Source organism: Narcine bancroftii, chromosome 6 (assembly GCF_036971445.1).
Source record: "Narcine bancroftii isolate sNarBan1 chromosome 6, sNarBan1.hap1, whole genome shotgun sequence".
NCBI classification, from domain to species: Eukaryota; Metazoa; Chordata; class Chondrichthyes; order Torpediniformes; family Narcinidae; genus Narcine; species Narcine bancroftii.
This window is the reverse complement of record NC_091474.1, coordinates 202,767,088-202,791,261: the sequence shown is the minus strand read 5'-3', so window position 1 is coordinate 202,791,261 and position 24,174 is coordinate 202,767,088. Positions and strand designations below refer to the sequence as shown.

The 24,174-nt window shown below is 40.1% G+C and overlaps 1 protein-coding gene across 6 annotated transcripts in view; it reads right to left on the bottom strand.

Annotated features, from left to right (window-relative positions):
* Positions 1-22,100, bottom strand: part of LOC138736961 (bcl-2-associated transcription factor 1-like) — a 57,174-nt gene extending 35,074 nt beyond the window's left edge. For 2 of the 6 annotated variants that reach the window (XM_069887230.1, XM_069887234.1), the window contains exons 1-4: positions 22,001-22,100; positions 9,983-10,131; positions 5,143-6,063; positions 3,531-4,262 (exon numbers count right to left, since the gene is read on the bottom strand). In XM_069887230.1, coding sequence (XP_069743331.1) covers positions 3,531-4,262; positions 5,143-6,063; positions 9,983-10,092 — 1,763 coding nt within the window. In that variant the 5' untranslated portion in view covers positions 10,093-10,131; positions 22,001-22,100. Of the gene's footprint in view, positions 1-3,530; positions 4,263-5,142; positions 6,064-9,982; positions 10,132-21,221; positions 21,291-21,475; positions 21,504-22,000 lie in introns of all 6 variants that reach the window. The other 4 variants (XM_069887232.1, XM_069887231.1, XM_069887233.1 and 1 more) reach the window with 4 other exon arrangements.
* Positions 22,101-24,174: the final 2,074 nt, after the last annotated feature.

Below are 24,174 nucleotides of genomic sequence, written 5' to 3'. Positions count from 1 at the left end.
ATCTCAGGGTTGTATGTGAAGTCATGTATGTACGCCAACAATAAATCTGAAAAATGACTTTTAATGCCTCCAAGAGAATGCGGCAAAGACAACAAATCATGGTTCACTATTATTTCACACATTCCAAGAACAAGAAAATTCTTTCTCTTTAATCATAATTCTGGGAACTATTAAAATCATCTATGTTACCTCAAAAAAGATATTCACTTCCATTTAATGTGGAGTTTTTGGAGAATGGGAGAAGGAATTAGGGAGCAATGAAAAGAAAATAAGAATTAAGAAAATAATTAATTTAGAAATAAGTAATTACTTGAGCCTTATAATGCTTTGCTTATCCTTTCACGTTTGCTTCACAGTTTTTTTTTACTGAAAATTCTTACCCCCGAAATGAAGCAAAAAATCCTGGAAGTCAATCATCTTTCTCCAGAAGAACATTTGACCTGAAATGTTGATTCTGTTTCTCTCTTCACTGATCTGATGAGTCCTTTAGATTCAGAATTCAGATTTATTGTCAGAGTACATACATGACATCACATACAACCCTGAGATTCCTTTTTTCCTGTAGGCGTGGCAGAATTACCACTAATTGGCAGTGCAAAAAAAATAAACTATACACAATGAAAACATGTAAACAATCAAAAGAACTGTGAATGGAAAACAAATGTAAACAAACTTTGCAATTCAGTGAGACCAAAGAAAATCAATAAAGTGCACAAGAGTCCTTATATGAGTCTCTTATTGACTTTATTGTTGAAGATTCTGATGGTAGAGGGGTAGCAGCTGTTCTTGAAACTGGTGGCGTGAATCTTGTGGCACCTATACCTCTTTCCTGATGGCGGCAGCAGCAAGAGCGTATGCTTGGTGGTATGGGTCTTTGACGAATGCTGCTGCCCTCTGACGGCAGTGTTCCCTGTAGATGTACTCAATAGTGGGGAGGGTTTTGCCTGTAATATTCTGGGCTGTGTCCACTACATTTTGGAGAGCTTTACGCTCAGGGGTATTGGTGTTCCCTTACCAGACAATCAGCACACTTTCCACCACACATCTGTAGAAATTTGCCAGGGTTTCATACCAAATCTCTGCAAACTCCTGAGGAACTAGAGGCACTGACACACTTTCTTCACGAAGCCATTGGTGTAAAGAGTCCAGGAAAGATCCTCTGAGATAGAGACTCCCAAGAATCTAAATTTGCTCACACTCTCCAACTCTGATTCGCCCAAAGATCACTGGATTGTATACCTCTGGCTTTCCCTTTCTGAAGTCAACAATCGCTCCTTAGTTTTGGTGACATTGAGTACAAGGTTGTTATTGGTGCATCCAATCACCATTCTTGAAATTAAGCTCAATGTAGTAGGTTTACAACTATTAATAGTTGGTTTTCAGTGGCAACTCCTCCCCTGCCCTTCATCCCTTCTCTCCTCACACCACATTTTTAATCAGGCACCTGTCTACTTTTTGCTCATACTTTGATGAAAGGCTCAGGGCAGAATTTACCCTTTACTTCCAATAGATGCTGCGTTACCTGATGAGTTTCTCCAGCACTTTTGTGTATTGCACTACAATCACAGCAGTTGCAGACTCTCCGGTTTCATCAATCTAACACTTTCCTCCTTCACAGCCCAAAGCCCTAAATTAATCTTACATTCATCTGCCCATCAAGTAGTTTTTTAAATATCCCTTCTGTGTTGCCTTCCACCATCACAATAGCAATGCATTCGAGGCACCCACCACTTTTTGTATAAACAAAACCCACCTGAAACAAATGCCCTTCGGTATTGGCCCACTGTGCCCTGGGTAAAAGGTGGTGGCTGTCCACGCTATTTCTCACATAATCTATCACACCTCTATTAAGTCACCTCTCATCTTGCTTCACTCCAAAAAGTTTACGGTCACTCAATCTTTCTTTATGAGACATGTTCTCTATTTGAGGTAAGATCCTAGTAAATCTGTACCCTCTCTAAAGCTTCTATATTCTTTCTATAATGAGGGAATCAGAAGTACCAGTTTTATAGAGCTGCAACATTACCATGCAGCTCTTGAACAATCCCCCAACTAATGATGGGCGATACACCATATGTCTTCCTAACCACCTTATCAACTTGTGCACAACTATGAGGGATCAATGGATTTTGACCCCAAGATCCCTCTATTCTTCCACACTTCTAAGAATTCTGCCACTAACCTTGTACTTCACCTTCAGGTCTATCTGGCAAAATGTTTCACTTCACACTTTTCTGGCTCACTCACACTTTTCAGAATTGTGATTCCATTTTGTCATGTAAAATAACATAACCTAGTAGTCCCTTTTATTAGAAAATAAAATTAGCTAGAGTTATCTAAAACTTGTTGCACAGCATCTTATCAGTGTGCCAATAATCCTTGAAGTATTGATAAGTTGGTCTTTTCTCCATGACCCTATTACTCCCTCTGAATATTTTATGCCGTAGCATGAAATCTACAATGATAATGAAATGAAGTTTGTCTGTCTTGAACAAGGATGACTTTAAGAGGATAGAACCAAAAATAATTTCCCCCAAAGAAGGGCAATGGTAGGATTTTGTCCTAATAATAGGAAGAACCATTTTTTTGAAATATACTGTGAGGAACGAGGCTAAATAATTTTAAATATTGTAAAACAAACAGAAGGGTTAGTCGGTTATTCCTTTTCCTTTTCCAGAGAATCATAAACCAGCAAAATAAAGTGTTGACTTTCTGTTTCTCTTCACGGTCAACCCAGAATGGTTTTTGACAAAGACAGAGCTTATATTATACATGGTCTTTACATGCATTTCCTCCACACTAACCCCAGAATAGTTTTTAAAATCATACATGGTGCTCAAGAGGAAGATAAATTTTATCCTTTGCCGAACTTGGGGTTTTTCTATTTTCATGTCCCTCTGACAATATTACATAACTACAGGGAGTAGATGGAAAACTCAATCAATCATTATTAACAATTATCTATTCTGGTGGTTCTCAATTTTTTTCTTTCAACTCACATACCACTTTAAGTAATCCCTCTGCAATTAGTACTCTGTGATTAGTAAGGGATTGCTTAAGGTGGACGTAAGTGGGAAGAGAAGTTTGAGATTCACTGCTCTAGACCAAATTGTTACTGAAATATTTTGCTTGAGAAAAACTGTCATTGGCCCATTTCCTTTGGAGTTATGAAACCGTGCACATAACGAGTCAATTAGGTACGATTAAAACAGTGGTATTCAAACTTTTTCTTTCCACCCACATACTACCTTAAGTAATCCCTTACTAATCACAGATGGCATAGGGAAAACTTTAAAAAGTGGTATGTGAGTGGAAAGAAAAAGGTTGAGAACCACTGATCTATTCGATTTTAATCAACCAAAAGGAATAGAATGGAGATAACAGCACGTGTTCATTCAAACTAATTGGTAAATAAAAGTACAACAATGCATTTTTAGATAAATTGCATTTTTGAAGCATGCATGCAACAATTCAACAACAATCTTTCACAAAAAGTAACTATAGCACAAATGAAATGAGCACTGACTTACAGAGCAGAATCTTCAAACTGGGAGGCAGACATTTTCAATTTCACGTCAGGTTGACAGGATGCAGTGGGTAAGGTTTTCATTCTGGGTGGACTTTCCTCTGTGAAACACATTTTATCCCTGTCTCTGACATCCATGTTTTTTGGTTGTGGCAACGAAGAGCATGTATCATAGAGCTCTTTTAAGTTTTCACCTTTCATTGGCTCAGGTGAAATAGATTCTTTCTTTGGCACTATTCTTTCCTCATATTTTTTCTCTGCATACCTGTCTTCTTCCCTCAGTTTCTCTCTAATTACACTTGATGAAAAGCTGGCCACATTAAATTTGAAAGATCTTTCATCTTCAAATCTACCTGGCTCTTTTTCTCTTTTGATTACAATTTTTGTATTATATTTATCTTCATCATAGCCAATATCTCTATCAACATTTTTGTCCTTATCATTGATCACCGTATATTTAAATTTAGGTCTATGACTGTCTAGTTCAGCCATTTCATCAGTTAACCCAACCAAAATAAATTGTCTGCGCCTCTCTGGAGACTCAGTTAAATACATTTTCTCAGCTTCTTTCCTAACATACTCATTTTTAGAGCTACCATAATCTATTCCTCCTTTATCCCCCCATTCCCTTCCCTTTGCCCTGTCTTTGTCCAAACCCCTTTCTTTTTCAGTATCTTTCTCTCTTCCATCACTTCTATCCAGCACAAAGGTTCTACACTCCTCTTTCTCGGCATACCTATTTAGAGAGAAAAAAGGCAATGTAAAATGCAAGACACATTCTTCTGCAGCGGTACAATTAAGATTTTGAAAATGTGAATGCTATTGAAATGGGAATTGAAGTCCATACAGAATGAAATGCTCTAGCAGCTTGTAAAATTTCCATTATTTCTGTAATGTGTTTTTACCCACACATAGAGCCATTTAATTGATAAAATTAATTCATGTTTGATTTCTCAAACTCTTTAAAGCCTATTTGGTACAACTTCTGCACAGCTAATTTGATGATTCCTAGCTCCTCCAATTTACAGAACAGTGCAACTTACTCGTTATTATACAAAGTAATTTGTTCAACACTAACCATAGACATTTTCCTTCTAAATTTAGAATGAATTTCAGTAGGGCCAACAACAAAACAAGTAGCTAGAGCTACACAAAATAAATGTTTATTCGTATTATTAATCCATGCACAGGATGTGGACACAGCTGGCAAAGCCAGGATTTATTGTCCATCTCTAACTGGCCAGGCAGAGGCCAAGTATGTATTGGGTCTGGAGTGACTTTAAACCCAGACTGATAGCAGATTCCTTCTCTAAAGAAGAAACAATCTAGTTGTTTCAAGGTCACTATTTCTCACTTTGTCTATAGACAAAAAACAATTGCTTGCTTTTTTTTGTTGTTGAAGAGATGGATTAAAGGACGCAATAAAAATGCAGAAAATATGGTTCACTACAAATAATTTTTAAACCAGAGGAAACCACCAAATTCTGTAATAATAATGATAAATTATCCTATATCCATTTCCATTCTACAATAATTTTTGAATATTTATACTAAGCTTGTTTTGAAAGCAAAAATTGTTTCCAAAAAGCAAAATTTAAACAAAAACGATCAGTTACCTTTTCAGGTACTTGGATTTAATAAATTCCAGGCCTACAGCATCACCCGAAAAAGCAGACTGTTTCAGTTGACCTTCTTCCCTTGGAACACTGTGCTGAGTTGAAACAAGTTTTGCAGGGCTTTTTTGTATTGGACTGCACTGAGAAGGGCTGTATTGTGAAGCACTGTGCCCTGAGGAACTATGCTGTTCAGGGCTGTGCTGCAAACTTGACGACAGTGGACTGGCCTTCGATGAACCTAACCTGGGTAGTCCAATGTGTGAGAAACTATGAAGGGAAGGAATGGAACGTGTAGGACTAAGACTGGATGGGCTAGGAAGTGAAGATAAACTGTGATGAGATCGTGGACTATTGTCATTGTAGGTTGAAAGTCCTGCCCAGCTTTCACTTCGAATGGGAGGAGTTTTGCGAAACTCACTGTACACCTTTGTAGTATCAGAATCACATTTGATATTCGTTGCAGCCTTTTCTGTTTGCTTATTTTTTCCAGTCTCCTCTTGTAGAGCAGTTCTATCAATTTTTTTCCCTCGTTTGTCAGTTGACCTGCGCTGTTTTGAAGACACTGGAGATCTGCTGTGACGTGAAGAAGATCTGGAGGTTGATGAACCAGGCGATCTGGCAGAAGAGGATCTGCGTGAATGTCGAGATCGACTTCTGGATCGTTGAGAGATTGATCTATGTTTTGGCGTTCTTGACCTTGAACGGCCTCGTCGTGGACTGCGAGACAGTCTTCGATTCTGCCAGTTAAGTCTATAACCACCTCGATAATATCGAGGTCCTCCTTGGTAATAGCCTCGCCCTCTTCCACGATGACCATAAGGACGTCTCATTCCTCTGTTACCACGATAATCTCGATAGTCTCTGAAATAGTTACGATCCCGACTGCGAGATCGGGAGTAGGATCTAGAACGTGATCTGGAGCTGAGAACCCACAGAAAAGATATCACAACAATAGCATTATTTAATCAAAGGAATATTCCAGAAGACCTCTCACTGAATTATACTACAATGCTTTTCATTACACTATTTTTCTTGACTGAAATGTAAGCATATTTTAGAAATTAATGAAATTTTCACTTTTACTTATGGGGGGGGATGGCTTTAAATAGGTGATCGCCATAAGATGCTAAAGGATAGTTTTACTTCTTGTGCTATAGAGTAATTGGATGAACAGCAGCTAAACTGCTATTAAAAAGTTTTGTAAACAACTCTCTAACATATTAAGCATAGCATAGTTGAAATAGCCAAAAGAGAGGATCAGAGGCCAAGAGGCAACCGTACAAAAAAGTATAAACTTATGACAAACATAAATAGGGTAGATAGTCTTTTTCCCCAAGATGTAAATGTCAAATATTAAAAGAACATAGAATGAAGGTGAGAGAGGGGAAATTTAAAGATTTGCGAAGCACTTTTTTTTATACTGAACACAGACTGGTAGATGCTTAGAACATACCATCAGGGCAGGATAATGGAAGCAGATACAAATAGCAATATCTAATGGCATTTAGAGAGGAACGTGAACAGGCAGGGTGGCAAGGTAAAAGACCAGGCTGCAAAATTTAATGCAGAAAAGTGTGTGAATGATAGATCTGGCAGAAAGAATGAGAGATAGTACAAATTAAATAGCAGAGTCCTAAGGGCTATGCGTAAGCAGAGGAAAATGGGTGTAAATAAGCATGAAACTTAAAATTATAGGATGTGTCAAAGAGCACATGGCATCATGGGCTTCAAATATACAGGAAAAGGAAGAGTATTTATTAATCTTTAGTAAAATAAACTAGATTAGTCACAGGTCTAATTTTCTCTCAACAGATGAGAATTTCATGTTTGTTACATTCTAAATGAGTATTACATGACAATAATGGAACCTTTATTTTTATTTTTACCTTTTAATTCTGGTCACAACACTTTAGGAAGGATATAAGTGACTGAGATGGCAGGTTTAATAAGAGATAAATGAATAATCCAATTTGTTCCATGGGTAAGAAATTTCTATAACATGATTGAATACCTAGGAATGTTATCCTCAGAATAAAGAAAATTGAGGGAAGTGACAGAGGTATTCAAAACTACCATGGATTCAGATCAATTCCCATATGCACATGGTTTGTGGGCTAAGGGATGTAAATTTAAAATCATGGGCAAAAGATGCCAGGGAATAAGAAACATTTTTTAAAATGTGGAGAAAGTGGTTATGATCTGGAACTCACTGCAAGAGTCTTGTTTATTTATTTAGATACAAAATGGGATATTACTAGCAACACTGACATTGATTAATGCATCGGTAATTTCACCTAACAGAATGTGTAGTGATGAATCAACAATTTTGCTGAACCTAGAATCAGATATAGTCCAGACAGGCATGAAGAGAAGATTTCATTCCCTGAAGGATATCAGAAAGTTTTATTTGCCTTATGGCAATCTAGCTATATGCAAATACTGCAACTGAGTCTAGTTGTACAGATTTTAGTAAATCACTTGAATTTTAAATTCCCCTTCTGCCACGGTGAGATCTAAACTTGTCCTGAACTCTGGCAGCTTCCTTATTCAAAAAAACTGTAGTTAGCATTATTCAGTTTTCAAAACCTCCCCTACCTTATATCCCTCTATTTTTCTTTCATCCATGTGCTTAATAGCCTTTTAAATATCCCCATTGAACCAGCCCTTCACCCCTGGCAACACATTCCAGGCACCCACTATATATATATTAAAAACCTACCACTGATTCTCCCCTAAACATTCCTTCCTTCACTTCGTACAGATATCCTCTAATGTTTGTTACTCTCACTGTGGGAAAAAAGGTGCTGGCTGTCCACCCTATTTATGCCTCTCATAATCTTGTAGACCTCTATTAAGTCACCACTCATCCTTCTTCGCTCCAAAGAGAAATGCCATAGGTCTGCTAACCTTACCGAATAAGACATGTTCTCCAATCCATGCAACATCCTGGTAAATTTCCTCTGCACCCTCTCCACACCTTCCAAATCCTTCCTGTAATGAGGTGTCCCAAACGGAAGACAAATGTTTCAAGTGTAGTCTCACCACAGTTTTACAGAGCAATATTACCTCACAACTCTTGAACTCAATCCCCCCCAACTAATGAAGGCCAGCATACCATAGGTCTTCTTAACTACTCTATCAACCTGTGAGGCATCCTGGTGAGATCTATTGATTTGGAGCCAAAGGTCCCTGCTGCTGCCCGAGGTTCACTGCACTTTTGCTCAAAAGCAGCAGTGAGAAGACTGATGGGCCCCAATCCAAGCTCTTGAGCATGGAAACCATTTAAAAACACAGAAAATTAAGTTTAAAAATGCTGAAAATTCACATGCCTGCAATTGGGCTCATGAGATACGACCTACCCCTACAAAGCTAGGCTGACTATTCCTAAAAAGACTACAAGTTTCTAAATGCCCGTAAATCCTGTCCATAAGAATCCTCTCCAATAGTATGCCCATCAATGATGCATGACACAGTCTGAAATTCCCAGAATTCTCCCTATTAGCTTTTTAAAACAGTTTACTTTTTTTTAAATATAAAAACTTCTCAGAGTTTTAACTGCTCTTCATAAATCTGCCAAACCTGTTACAAAATCTACTGACAATTGATTCTATAAAAGTACATTGAAAAGAATGGTAGCATCGCAATGTGCACTTTAAAGTATAAAATATATCATTTGGAATTATTAAAAATACCATTGCATCACTGAATCACGTTTTGGTCAGATCAACGTGTAATTCAAATAATTTAGGAATAAATGTGATATGTAATTTATAGCATATCACACACATACTCACATTTACAATATTAAAAATAAAAACTATTAGTGTACATGGCAATCTCCCAGTAGATACATGATGTCCCTGGGTTACAAACTGATTCTATTCTTCCAGATGTCCATGATTTGATTTTGTCCACAAGTCAGAAAATATACAAGAACCACTCGATATGGTATCCATTCTCAACATTATTATAATAAATGATATCAAAAGCAGATAAGAATATTATTAAAAGTGGAGAAATAGGAAACAAATGCTGCCCTTTGTAAGTACAAAATTATATATGTATATACATCAGACTTTTGATTTTAATGAATTTATTGGTACTGTCCATAAGTCTGGTATTTATAATCTGGTGATGGCCTGTACCACATTTTAAGCACATACATTAAAAAACCCCACCATGTAATAACATGAATAAATGGTGTTTAACCAGTTATATGCATTTTATCTATATTTATTTTCTTTCAAAATCCTCGCATAAAAGCTTAAATATAAATAAAAATCTTAAAGATCTGTATGATTAAAAACTAGAAATATTGTACAACTCAACAGGAGGAGCTTTATATTTAATCTGAATAGGATAGATGAACCTAAGTAATTAGGGCAGTAGTATCAGTGTGGTGACTGATACAGCACTGTTGGTGTTTTTACAAGGTATTCTTTTTTGACTTATTAATTTTTTTAAACCTATGATGAGTTTTCCGGAATGTATCCCCATCTTAAGTTGAGGAGCACCTGTTCTGGGCTTAATAAACCACAGTAGTCATAAATCTGCATCTGACTTAGGAGTACTACCTCTTGACCCTGGACAATGACAACTGTTCTATTCTCAGCTTCATTCTTCCAAATTAGACTTTGGACAAAAAAAAGCAGTTTCACAAATCCTTCAAGGTTACGGATCTAATCATTAATATTTTTATCCTAAACTCTTAAGATAAAAGTATTTTTGGATATAAATATACAATACAACCATGAAGCAGAATTTTAAAGGTCATAATTCGCCAGTCTAAACAAGCACCAAAACCATGAATTAAGATGCAAATCATATATAAAACCCATACCTGTATCTCTTTTTCCTGGAACGGGATCTGGAATGAGATCTTGATCTAGAGCTGGAGCAAGAACGAGACCCTGATCTCGATGAATGAGATCTAGAATTAGATCGAACCATTCTGATCTTCAGGATTAACTGTCAAAATAAAATGTTCACCTACAAAGAAAAAGTCCTGCATTTTATTGTGTATTACACATTAAAACATTCATTGCACTTACTATGACAATCTTATTACTAGCTCAATTTTAAAGCTATCCTAATTTAAAAGAAATGCTAAATATCCTATGGGCATCATGCACTTCCTATCCATGTGTACTCACATTTCCTACATCAAACATTTGTAATTACGCTTTTTAGGTCAAAACAGTGGCTGTGACAGGTGTAAACAACAAGCTGCTGATATTTTGTATATACAAAAATGTGGGTAAAAATCTTTACTGCTCATATCGTCTATGGATCTGTGGTCATAATGGGAATCATATACAGGCCCCAGAACAGTAGCTAGGAGGCAAAATAAATCAGGAGTTAAGATTGGCATGTCAGAATGGTAATAATAGTTGCTTATGGGGTATTTCAACATGCAGGTAGACTGGGAAAATCTGGCTTGACACTATTTAGTCAAGTAACATGCCAGCTGAAAATGAATACTATAATTTACAAGGTTAGGAATATTACAATTTGGAACATACAAAATTGCTGCCAAAAGTGTTAATCTCCCTTTAAGATTTCAAATACAAAAATACTTATACAACATTTTAAGTAGAAAATTATGCTGATACTTCAAAGGAAGAATTAGCCAAGATGTAGATAAATGTGAGGTGCCTCATATTAAAATAGGACATACATGTCATGTGTCAAAAGAAACAATATTTTTGGTTCAACTGTTAAAGTCAAATTTTAATTGTCTGAGAGGATGAGCAAATGTAGGTTCTTGGGAGTCACTATCTCGGAAGATCTTTCCTGGAACCAAGACACCAATGGCATCATGAAGAAAGCCTCTACTTCCTCAGGAGTTTGCGGAGGAGCTAGTGGAGTTGTTCAAGTGAACCGGTACGGACTTGAAGGGCCGACATGGCCTGTTTCTGTGCTGTAAATGGTTATATGGTTATATATGTTCAAATGCAGAGGGAGCTCAAGGATAGTTGAAAGATACAAGTTTTAAGACTTTTTTTTAAATGGGGAGGAGCCAAATAATGAACAAAAATAGATACAAGAGATAATGGATGCAAAGGCTAAAACTGGGGTATTGAGAAAGTGAAGGACTGCGAGACTGTCACCCAACTTAATGCAGATAAAATTCTGAACAAAGATCAGAGCTTTTAAATTGAAAGCTTTGAAGACAAGACCATTTCAAATTGACAGAGCTAATAGGCATTCAGCGTTTAAGTGCATGTGTCTGAGGTTTAATATACAAATTTTATATAAAGTGCAATTTCATGCAAAAAAAGCTTGCCATCAAGTTTCAACTTGATGATGACAAAGTAAAGTGGGTGAGTTCAAAGGTTATTTGCTATTCAGCAATAGATCTGGCCTTGGTTTTGTAGAGAAATAAGAACCAAAATTATGATACTTTGTTTAGATTATTTTTTTCCCTGCACATTGCAGATGCTTTTTTGATTTTTTTTTTAAAGCATCAGGTAGCTTAGTGATTCCCAAAGTGGGTGCTGGCACTTCCCCTGCACCCCACCGCCCCCCACCCCCACACTCTGTGGGTGGTGGAAAGATCCAGGAGGTGGTGAGGAAATAGGGAGCATTGTGGACCTTCAGTCTTTTTATTATTCAGTTTGCTGCAGTTTAATGAAGAAGGCAGTGCAGTAATTTTCCAGCCAGACTTGGGGTGGCAGTAGTGAGCAAAATAAACAGCGACAAGGCGTTCTCGCGAGATCTGGTCTCGGTGGATGCCATGCTGTACTGGCGTCACTAACACCCCTCCCCCAGTGCAATTACCACCCCCCTTTCAGCGCTGCAGTCACCACCCTCCCTCTCAGCACCGCCACCATGCCCCCTCTCAGCGCCGTCACTACCCCCCCACCCTGCCTACCGCCACCACTATCTTCCCACCCATCAAAGCCATTGTATGGTTGAGGGGGGGGTGGGAAGGGGGTGCCTCAGAATGTGGCCTGGAGGCCAAGGGGACAGCATACAAAAAAAGTTTGGAAACCTCTGAGATAGCTGAATCAAAGAACACAAAGTCGACATCTAAATCCCAACCATTCCTCATACGCTCAAGACGTACTGGGGGTTGCAGATTAATTGGGTGTAATTGGGCAGCACTAGCTCGTGGGCCTAAATGGCCTGTTACCATGCTGATGTCTAAATTTAATTTTAATTTAATCTTTTTATTAAATTAAGAATTTCCTTCCTGTAGCACAACTAGGTTTAGAAAGCATAAATGTGTTATATTAAATTCTATAACTTCCAAAGTTATTCAACTGGCTTACAATAAGTGTTATAAAGATACATCTAAATACTGTGATTAATTGCACTGTGTTCTCATTTCAAAATCCACTTTTTAAATCTCTATTACTTAAATGCTATACAAATTGAGAAATGTTAACAGTTGCCCTCTTGAAAGTGAAATAAAAGAAATTCCTGTCTTAGTTATGTGAATTATGCAAAGAAAATCACTGTAAACACATAGTAATCCATTTATCATGTCAAATACAGTAAAATAGTTGAAAAGAACAAAATATTAAACTCGTAAGAGGAAGGAAAAATGCATTTCTCCCAATTGCTGCAACCCCATTCTAACAAACTCCACTGTTTATGTCTGCAATATGTGCGAACACATATTTAATAAAGGACTCTATATATACAATATTATGAAATATTATAGTAATAAAACTTCTGTTGAAGAGTTCTGGTCCCTTTCTTTCTTTCATTAGGGGGTAGTATGGGATGTGGAGGATGGGTCCTGGACAGATCTATATTTCTATCTTTTTTTTTATATATATATATCACATGAATTGGGATTTGAATTATATACTTGTAAAATGAACATATTTTTTTGTGGCTTTAAATCTATAAAATATTAAGTTCATCGAAATTGCTTTAGCAATAGCAAGAAAATGTACTGCCATAACATGGAAGTCGGATACATATATGGGAATAGAAAGATGGAACACTGAAGTTCGGAGTTGTATACCACTTGCGAAAATTGCTTATAATTTAAGAGACAAATATTATTTATTTTGGAAAATATGGAGCCCATATTAACACAATATGGGTGATAATATTTAAATGAAGCTCTGACACTCCTCTTCTCCTTAAGATCTAAGTATACCATAAGAAACTTTAAAGTAATAAGCACCGTTGTTGAGGGTCTCTTGTCTCCTTATTTTTTTTCTTTCCTTTTTTTCTTTGTGGGGATAGAGGAAGGAGTGTGGTATAAAGGGAGGTGTTCTTGTCCTTTTTTCTTTTTATATGCCATTTATATTGATTTGAATTATTTTTCATTATGTGCTTTATTTGTGTGGTTCTAAATTTATTTTTAAAAAATAAAATTATGTTATCCATGCAGTCCAAGCAAATAGATAACCAATAAATACAGCAGTGCATTTCACATTTGAAAAATACATCAATAGAGAGCATAAAAGTATCATTCTAAAGTTCTCACAGAACTGAATTTTTTTGTTCCTCATCTTCAAAGCCAGATTGCACAAATGTTATGATATACACTTCCTGATGGCCCTTTAAAGGGATAGAAAACCAATGTTCTATTAAACAAGTTATCACTCTTTCCCTGTTCTGATGAAGAGTCATCAACTTGAAACATTGATTCTTTATATTTGCACAGATGCTGCCAGATCTGTTGAGTTTATACATTTTACTTTTATTTCATTTTTCCAGCATCTGCAGTATGCTTACTTTCATTTCAGTAAACTGTAATTTTTGCAGATAAACAAGAAAACTATATAATAGCTTGTGGCGGATCACGCCACTTAGTTCTCAAATTGTCGATCGGAGGTTCGGGCTCTTGCGAGAGCATGATGGAGTCCAAGCAGCAGACTCGCAGTGTGAGGCTGGCCGGTTTTGTTTCCTCTCTCCTAATTAGCAGGTCGGCTTGTGTTTTTGACCATGGGTAACAACATTTAAACTGAATTGTTGAATTATTAAACTTAGTGTTTGTACAACTCACAAACAACTACAGTGGTGACTCCGACGATCCAAAATGGCCTCTTTTGGTTTGCAAAATGCTGGAAGGAGACAATTCAGATCTACAGAATGCAGTTTCACTCAAATTGCCCATCTTCTCGGCATCACAACCACAAGTATGGCCAAAGCCCAATTCCATACATGCCAGATAACTTTCAACGCCACAAAGTACTACTACGTGGTCAGTACGCTGGACCAGGAAACTGCTAGATGCATCATCGATTACCTTCACCAACCGACAAATATGAAGGGATCAAAATGCTCCTCAAGCATACATTCAGTCTCTCCCTCCACAATAAGGCGGCAAAACTGCTGCACAAGGATGGCAGAGGTGACCGCAAACTGTCTACGCTCATGAACAAAATGCTTGCCTTGATGGATGGACACAGGACATGCTTCCTCTTCGAACAGGGTTTCCACAAACAAATGCCTGAAGACATCTGCCTGCTCCTCTCAGATGATGATTTCACCGACCCCGACAACTGGCAGCCCGTGCAGACGTAATATGGCAAGCCAAACAGCAGGGAGAAGCAACCATCAACTGGATGGTAGCTATGCTTCACCGGGTGATATGGACAGCCCCAGCCTCCACAGAAAGGGTGACAGTGACGTCAGCCTCAAAGAGCACCAGTAAGGACAAGTGATGCTACTACCACCAAAGATGGAGTTCCACGGCCGGCTGATGGCGACCACCCTGCACACATCCCGGAAACATCTTGGCTGGCCATCAGTAGTGTCAAAGATGGCTGGCTAAAAAAATAGAGTCCTCTACATTTGGGATCATCATTCAGGGTAGTGTTTTCTCATTGACACAGAAGCAGATGTCAGTGTGTTGCCTCCCACCCCAAACATCGACACTCGTATACTCGTTCCTAAAAAAAGGGCCTCCCCTGATCACTGCCAACAGTAGCAGAATCAGGACATATGGGGTCTGTTCAACTTTAACTCCATTTTCAAGTGGACCTTTACCATTGCTGACATCTCACAACCAGTGCTGGGTGCCAATTTTCTCTGGGCACACACCCTGCAGGTCAATTTGAAAGGACAACATCTCATCACTTCTAAGACCTTCAAATCATATAACATAACAATTACAGCACGGAAACAGGCCATTAGGCCCTTCTAGTCCGCACCGAACCAAACACCCCTCTCTAGTCCCACCTCCCTGCACAATGCCCATAACCCTCCATCTTCTTCTCATCCATATACCTGTCCAACATTTTCTTAAATAATACAATTGACTCCGCCGCCACTATTTCTCCCGGAAGCTCATTCCACACGGCTACCACTCTCTGAGTAAAGAAGTTCCCCCTCATGTTACCTCTAAACCTCTGCCCCTTAATTCTTAACTCATGTCCTCTTGTTTTAATCTTTCCTCCTCTTAACGGAAATAGTCTATCCACATCCACTCTGTCTATCCCTTTCATAATCTTAAATACTTCTATCAAATCCCCTCTCAACCTTCTACGCTCTAAAGAATAAAGACCTAATCTGTCTAATCTCTCCCTATACTCTAGATGCTTAAACCCAGGTAACATTCTGGTAAACCTTCTCTGCACTCTCTCCACTCTGTTTATATCCTTCCTATAATTAGGCGACCAGAACTGCACACAGAACTCCAAATTAGGCCGCACCAATGTCTTATACAATCTCAACATCACCTCCCAACTCCTATATTCCATGCAATGATTGATAAAGGCCAGCATACTAAAAGCCTTCTTCACCACCCTATTCACGTGAGTTTCTACCTTCAGGGAACGATGTACCGTTACTCCTAAATCTTTCTGCTCTTCTGTATTCATCAATGCTCTCCCATTTACCACGTATGTCCTATTCTGATTCTTCTTACCAAAATGAAGCACCTCACACTTATCAGCATTAAATTCCATCTGCCATTTTTCAGCCCACTTTTCTAAGCAGCCCAAATCCCTCTGCAATCCTTGAAAACCTTCTTCATTATCCACTATTCCACCTATCTTAGTATCGTCTGCATATTTACTAATCCAATTCACCACCCCATCATCTAGATCATTAATGTATATAACGAACAACAATGGGCCCAATACAGATCCTTGAGGCACACCACTGGTCACCGGCCTCCAACCTGACAGACAATTATCCACTACCACTCTCTGGCCTCTCCCTTTCAGCCAATGTTCAATCCATTTGACTATCTCAAAATTTATACCTAAAGACTGCACCTTCCTAACTAACCTTCCATGTGGTACCTTATCGAAGGCCTTACTGAAGTCCATATAGACAACATCCACTGCGCTACCCTCATCCATATTCCTAGTCACCTCTTCAAAAAATTCAATCAGATTGGTCAAACATGACCTTCCTCCCACAAATCCATGTTGAGTGCTCCTGATCAGACCCTGTCTATCCAGATGTTTATAAGTACTATCTCTAAGAATTTTCTCCATTAATTTACCTACCACAGACGTCAAACTTACAGGCCGAAAGTTGCCAGGCTTCCTCCTTGAACCCTTTTTAAATAACGGAACCACATGCGCAATGCGCCAATCCTCCGGCACTATCCCCATATCTAATGACATTTGGAAAATTACAGCCAGAGCCTCTGCTATTTCCTCCTTCACTTCTCTCAATGTCCTGGGGAAGATCCCGTCTGGTCCCGGAGACTTATCCACCTTTATATTCTTCAAAAGCCTTAAAGCTACACCTTTTGTAATCTCTATATTCCCCATATTTACCCAATTTGCTTTTTTTATCTCACATCTCCCAATATCCTTCTCCTTAGTGAATACTGAAGAAAAGAAACTGTTCAATATCTCCCCTATTTCTCTAGGCTCCACACACAGTTTTCCGCTCTGATTTTCTAAGGGACCAATTTTGTCTCTAGCTTTCCTCTTACCATTAACATATCGGCTAGTGCCATGCCAAATTGACTGTACTCCACTTCAGTGACCTTCTCCGGCAAATATGACAGGATCCTAGCCTATTTCCCAGACATCATAACTCCCAAGTTCACAACGGCCAGCCCAAACGTGGGGTGCAGCACCATATCCCCACCACCGGACTACGAATCCATGCATACACAAGTAGGCTGCCCCCCTCCCCACCACAATAAGCTCCAACTGGTAGAAGATGAGTTCCACAGGATGAGAAAATGGGTATATAGTGTGCCTCTCAGACAGCCTGCGGCATCCCTGCTTCACATGGTTCGCAAAACATCTGAGAGCTGGAGATCCTGTGGGGACCACCAGCGTCTTAATGAGGTCACCACAACTAATGGGTATCCAGGACTTCATGGCACACCCGGATGGTGCCAAGGTTTATTCCAAGAGCAACCTGGTACATGGCTACTATCAGATTCCAGTCCACTCACACATCCCCAAGAGGGCTCTCAAGACGGCGCATGCCTTTCAACCTCAAGAAAGTTGCCAAGCTTTCCAAAGGCATTGCCAGGCGCACTTGTTGAGCATGGTCTGGTGATCAACTTTGCCAAGTGTCATTTTGGCCTCAATTCCATCAACTTTCTTAGCTACCAGCATGTAGCAGTCCGCTCCCATCCAAGGTCAGGGCTATATAAAAGTTTCCCAAACCCACTACTGTGAAGGGACTCCAAGAGTTTGTCAGCTTGGTCATCTACTAGCACTGTTTCGAGCCAGCAGCAGCCAGGATAATGCAACCGCTTTCCAAGATTCTGGCCAACAAGCTGAAAGAGCTCGTTTGGGATGACGTGGGCATGATCGTGTTCGACAACACCAAGGAAGCACTGGCAAAGGCAACAACGCTGGTACATCCACAGGCCAATACACTGACCGCTCTCATGGTCAATGCATCTGGCATAGCCATGGGTGGAGTGCTGGAACAACTGATCATTGGTAGCTGGCAGCCCCTTGCCTTTTTCAGTCATCACCCGAGCAGAAATACAGTGTTTTCAACCAGGAGCTCCTCGTTCTCTACCTCACCATCCAGCATTTCAACTACTTTCTCAAGGGCAGGGATTTCATGGTTTTCAAGGACCACGAACCATTCATGTTTACCTTTGCCAAAGCGTCTGATGCTAGGTCAGCCCGACAGCAGCACCACCTGACCTACATCTCGGAATACACGACTTCCGTCCAGCACATCACAGACAAAAGCAACCAGGTCGCAGATGTGTTATCCCGCAAGGCCATCAATGCTATCCACAGTCTGGCCCAAGGTGTCGACTACTCATCCATGCGAGAGGATAAAGAAATGCTCATCTACCGCACTGCCATCTCAGACCTAAAATTAGAGGATATGAGATTTGGGCCTGCTGACACCACACTCCTCCATGATGTGACTACAGAACAGCCACCAGACCCATCATCCCTGCTGCTTGGGGATGCTGGATCTTTGCTATGGTTCACGGCATAGTACTGACCCTTCCATTTGGGCAACAAAGAAATTTACTGCAGCCAAGTCCACGTGGCATGGATTGCACAAACAGGTCGGCAACTGGGCCAGAGTGTGCATCCCCTGTCAAACCTCCCAAGATTCAGCGATGGCTAGAGGCCATCCCACTCTTGGACACCTCCACTGTGACCTGTGCATGTGCCCTCACCGCACACTGGATAGCCCATTTTGACTTGCTGGCAGACATCTCCTCTGACAGAAGTGCACAGTTCACCTGTGCTGTAGTCAGCAATGGCCCAGCTGCTTGGCACTAAGTTGCATCACACAATGGCCTACCATCCTAAAGCAAAGGGCATAGTGGAACATTTTCACCAGCACTTGAAAACATCCCTCAAGGCATGGCTCACAGACCCAGACTGGATGGACGGATTGCCATGGGTCATGCTAGGCTTATGCACTGCCTCAAAGGGGGACCTCGTAACTTCCTCAGTTGTGCTGGTGTACAGGACCCCTCTTAAGGTCCCAGGGGACTTCATCTCGGTAGCACGTGGACATCAAGAACCGCCCATGACCATGCTGGCATGCCTCCATGGGAAGGTGGGCATGCTTTTTCCAGTCCCAGCATGGCCTCACAACCACGTACGTCCCACCTGACCTCCAGGACTGCCAGTACGTTTTTCCTTTGCCGAAATTCCCACTGTACACCTCTACAAAAGCCATATGAGGGCCCTTCAGAGTACTGCAAAACAGTGCCATGGTTTTCATCATCGACATGGTCAGTAGACACAAAATTGTCTCCATGGACCATTTCAAGCCGGCACACTTGGACATTGACCAACCAGTGCAGGCAGCACAACCTCACTGCAGAGGGCATCCACCATCACGACAAAATCCACCTTCAACTCGATAACCTAACTACTTCCAATATTCCGGCTCTGAGGTGGAGGATCATGTGGTGGATCATGCAACTTAGTCCCCAAACTGTCATTTGGAGGTTCGGGCTCTTGTGAGAGCCCAGGGGCATGATGGGGTCCAAGCAGCAGACTAGCAGCACGAGGCTGGGGAGTTTCTTTTCCTCTCTCTGGATCAGCAGGTCAGTTTGCATTTTCGACCAAGGATAGCACCATCTGATCTGAAGTGTTGAATTATTAAACTTAATGTTTGGACTGAATTATTAAACTTAGTGTTTCTTCAACTCACAAACAACTACAAGCTCAACAATCCATAATGGATGGGGGGGGGGGGGGGGGTGGGGGGGTGGGGTGAGAAAGAGCTGCATTCCTAGAAAATGGATCTATTCAAATTAATCACAACACAAAATCATGTGCATCAAGAAATGAGAGTTGAAAGAAATTGTCTTTATTTTTTTTTCCCACATAAATTTTGCAGTGTTGAATTTTTACTCCATACCTTAGATATTTGGTACCAGTTTGTGAAGTGTGCAAGGGTGAATTTCTATTACCTGAACTTCCATAATGCTCGGGTCCTTCTTTACATTTATTTATTGGATGGAGCGATATTTTTAAATATGTACAATTTTTGACAATAGACTTACAAATTGTAACTTTTTGAAGAGTTTTTTTAAAAATATCAGTTAAAACTTTAAAATGTGCAAAGCACATCTGTCCTGAATACCAGGTTTAAAATCAAATTCCGCTAAAAAGCCTGACAGTTAATGATACATTAACTTTCTGAGGATACAACTTTGAATTCCTGTTTATTGTCGATAATCGATAAAACCACATAGAAAATAACTATTATATTTAGTCTTCTTTGCAGATATTTCACATCATTTTTTAAAATTTCATTGTACAAAACATCACTCCCACCAACTGGAGATTTTAGATAAAAAACTAATTGGATTTTAAATAGACTAATTTGGAGAAAGTGCTAGCCTTCTCCTAGTGAGTAGCTACATCATGCAATCCTAAATGTAGTTCCAAGATTGTGCTGTAAGTTTGTTTCACTTGGAGGTGGCAGCACAGTTAAATAATGAAATTCAACCACATTTTCATTATTGAATAACCTTTAATGCACATCACTTAAGACAATGAGAGGAACAAGAATTAAGATTTTCAGGCATCCAGAACAGTCTGTCCCAATCACACATATTAATTATGTGAGAAGATTGCAAAGAGTGATCATCTTGTATCAATCAGAAGCTGATCCATTGTCCAACAAAAATCACTGGTTTGGCTCTGGCATCATAATTTTATCTACATGCCCAAATTTAGGAGGAAACATCTTAAACACAACATTTTTAATCCCCATTAATAATGGTGAATATTTTATATATTAATAAAGTTAGAAAATTACATGTACACTATAATCCTGGCACTATTCTTTAATTCCAGTTAATTAAAAAAACTCTTGAGAAAGACCCATCTTGTTTTCCATATTTGAGATTGGGTACTCTTGTCCCTTCATCATGATGCGCCAGAATCTGTTCTTTAATTTTTGGGCTGCCTAATTACTGCAAGCCTGTCATAATTATCCCTACGCTGACAGCTCCCCACTCCAAAGAATGTTGATTGTGATTCCATGGTGCTAAAGTGCAATGTTTTCACATTACATAACATTCAAGAAGAGGAACTACTTACAATGAAGTTTTCAAAATTTTCACTCTGCTCTTTTATCATTATAAATATAAAGCCTTAGTATTCATGAATTACTGACTAATGTACTTAATGGGCATCAGTGCAGTATGGGAAAAAGTAAGTTAAATATTTCTAAAAAGAAATCACCTTTGCATCAACCATCAAGCATTTCAATGCATTGACCTTTTGGACGAAGATAATACAATCACTGCTTCACTGTGATTAACGGAGAAAGGGAATGGAAAAAAGGATTATTTTAAACAGAATAGATTCCAGCCTCTTTATCGTCAATGTCTGAGTAACTTCTCAAATACGACCATTTCAAGTGAAAAAAAAACGATGAATGCTGCCAATTATTCTGATCATTTTAAAAGTTAAAACCTACTGGGAGGCAAACATACCTAAACGACACAGATGACGTTTTCAGTCCTGGAGGGAATCAATAAAACAAAACGTTTTGACAAAATACGAAAACGAACATTTTAAACCCGATTAAACTAACCGCCTATTGACGGAGGTTTCACCCCCCAAGTGGCAATAAACTCAAGTCATGTCTAATCAACTCCAAAAGTAACAGCAACCTTTTGAGTCAGGCCCTCCCAATTATAAATAAAAGCCAATTTTTCACCACGAGAGCCCGTCAATTACAATCAAGTGTTTGTCTGTTGGGGCAAACCCGTATTTTGGTCACATTAAGCGTTTCAGTGGCTCCCCAACCAGCAGAGAATGCACGGAGTGGGTCGAGACTGGCACTGATGGCCATTTTGGGCCGTCTGCTCCCCACGACGCTGCGCCGACGAGCGAGCAGAGCGGCATCAGCCCGGAGCCCACCATCAAACCTATTCACTCGCCGGGTCACTCGACCCCGCGCTGGTGAAACTTCTGGATACGCTTTCTCTCCCTCACCCACACATCTTGTCACCCACCTGCCGGATCCTGGCATTCATCAGACGCAACAAGACTCCATCTTGAATCCTGAGCACGAGGGGTGAAAGGGCAGCATTTCTCCTCCGTCGGCGACTCGCCGGTGCAGGGCAGTTCCCGCTTCTGGCCAGCGGAGGGGCGCTGTGCGCGGAGTGTCCCCGTCCCGGCGTCGGTCGTGCAGGGCAGTTCCCTCTTCTGGCCAGCGGAGGGGCGCTGTGCGCGGAGTGTCCCTGTCCCGGTGCCGGTCGCTCAGACCCACTCTTGGAGCTGAATGGACTGCGCGGAGACGCGAGCCCTTTATCCAAAGGTGCAATAGCTGGGGATAAGGACGATGAGTGAAAGGAGAAATTATGGAGAGTGAGGACAAGTTCTGCCAGCCAGAGGAGGGTGGTGGTGGTGATGGAGGGGGACTGGTTGGCTCTATTGTTCAGAAAGAAACAAGGGGAATAGAGGTTATCCCTAGTAAATATGAGGAGATTGAGTTAATGGAACTGGAAGTTGGTGAAGTGATGGAGGGCGTGTGAAGTGTTCCAGATATAGGTGGGGAGGAATTGGACCAGGGAGTACAAAACAGAGTCAAGATAAACGGAGACCAATTTGGGGGGGCAGGTGCACCCACACACATGGGTCTTCTGGGACAATTGAATTTGTTGATCTTGGGTAGGAGGTCGAAACAGGGGGGAAACAATAAGGTTGGAGGCCGTGCCAGGGAGGTGATTGGAAGTGATGAGTTCAGAGATGGTGCATGATACAGTGATTTAATGAATTTTGGTGGGGTCTTGTTGGAGAGAAGATGTCTGAGAGTTGTCATCTGACTTTGGCCAGATAGAGGTCAGTGCACCAGACTGCAACGGCACGAGGCATCTGCGGATTTGACGGTGAGGTTCAGATTGGTGTGGAGGCCCAGGTGTTCCTAGGGGGTGAAATTGGAATGAGCGAGGGGAGTAGTCAAGTTAATGTCACAGCGGCATTTGGAAATATAGAGGTTTTGAGGCTGTGCAGAGGATTCATCCGTGATAATACTGGAATTTCGAAGAATGAAAGGATCTAAAAAAAAAATTAGGAAGAGAATAGACAATAGGAAAGTGCAGACGCTGAGATTGTTGAAATACACAAAAGTGCTGGAGAAACTCAGCAGGACACAGCATCGATAGGAAACCAAGGGTAACACGCCCAATTAGAGTCGTAGCATGGAAACGGGCACTTTGACCATGCCGACCAAGTTGTCCGTCCAGCTGGTACCATCTGGCTTAATCCTTCTAATCTTTTTTTTAATCCATGTATCACTTTAAATGTCCTTTGAACATTGCAATTGTACCTGCCTATACCGCTTCCTCAAGCTGCTTGCTCCACATCCATACTGTATTTGGAAAAAAGGTGCCCCTCAGGTTGTTTTTAAAACTTTCCCTAACACTAGGAAAAAAAGCTATGACAAATCACCCTATTTTTGCCCCTCATTATTTTATATACCACAAGAAATTCACCCCCACAGCCTCCTACACTTTAAATTTAATTTTTAAAATTTAGACATATAGCACAGTGACAGGCCATTTCTGCCTATGAGTCCGTGCTGCCCAATTTACACCCAATTAATCTACACCCCTGGCCTGTTTCGATCGATGGGAGGAAACTGGAACCCCTGGGGAAAACCCATAGAAACAAGGGAGAACATACAAATTCCTTAGAGACAGCACAGGATTTGAAACCTGGCCCTCATCACTGGTGCTGTAAAGGCATTGTGCCAACCACTATACCAACCATGCCACCCAAGGAGTAAAGTCTGAGACTATCTAGCCCAGTGGTTCTCAACCATTTTTTTCCTCTCATAGAGCCATGTGCTCTTTGATTAATAGTGCATGATTTAAGGTGGTATGTGAGTGGAAAATAAAGTTGAGAACTACTTTAGCCTCTCCTTACAAAGACTGCCAAATCCTGATATCCTTGTGAATCTTTTCTGTGCACTTTTCAGCTTAATGACCTCATTCTTAAAAATGTCTGATCAGAACTCCATGCAATTCTTACTTTTCTTTATTTCTTTTTCTCATGCTTATTTTTTTCTTTCTTTTATTGGGCTTTTGTTAAGGGGTGACAGGGTTGGGGTTTTAAACCATCATGTATAATGGACTTGATATTAATATTTGATCATTGTATTTTATATTTAGCTATGATTACAAGT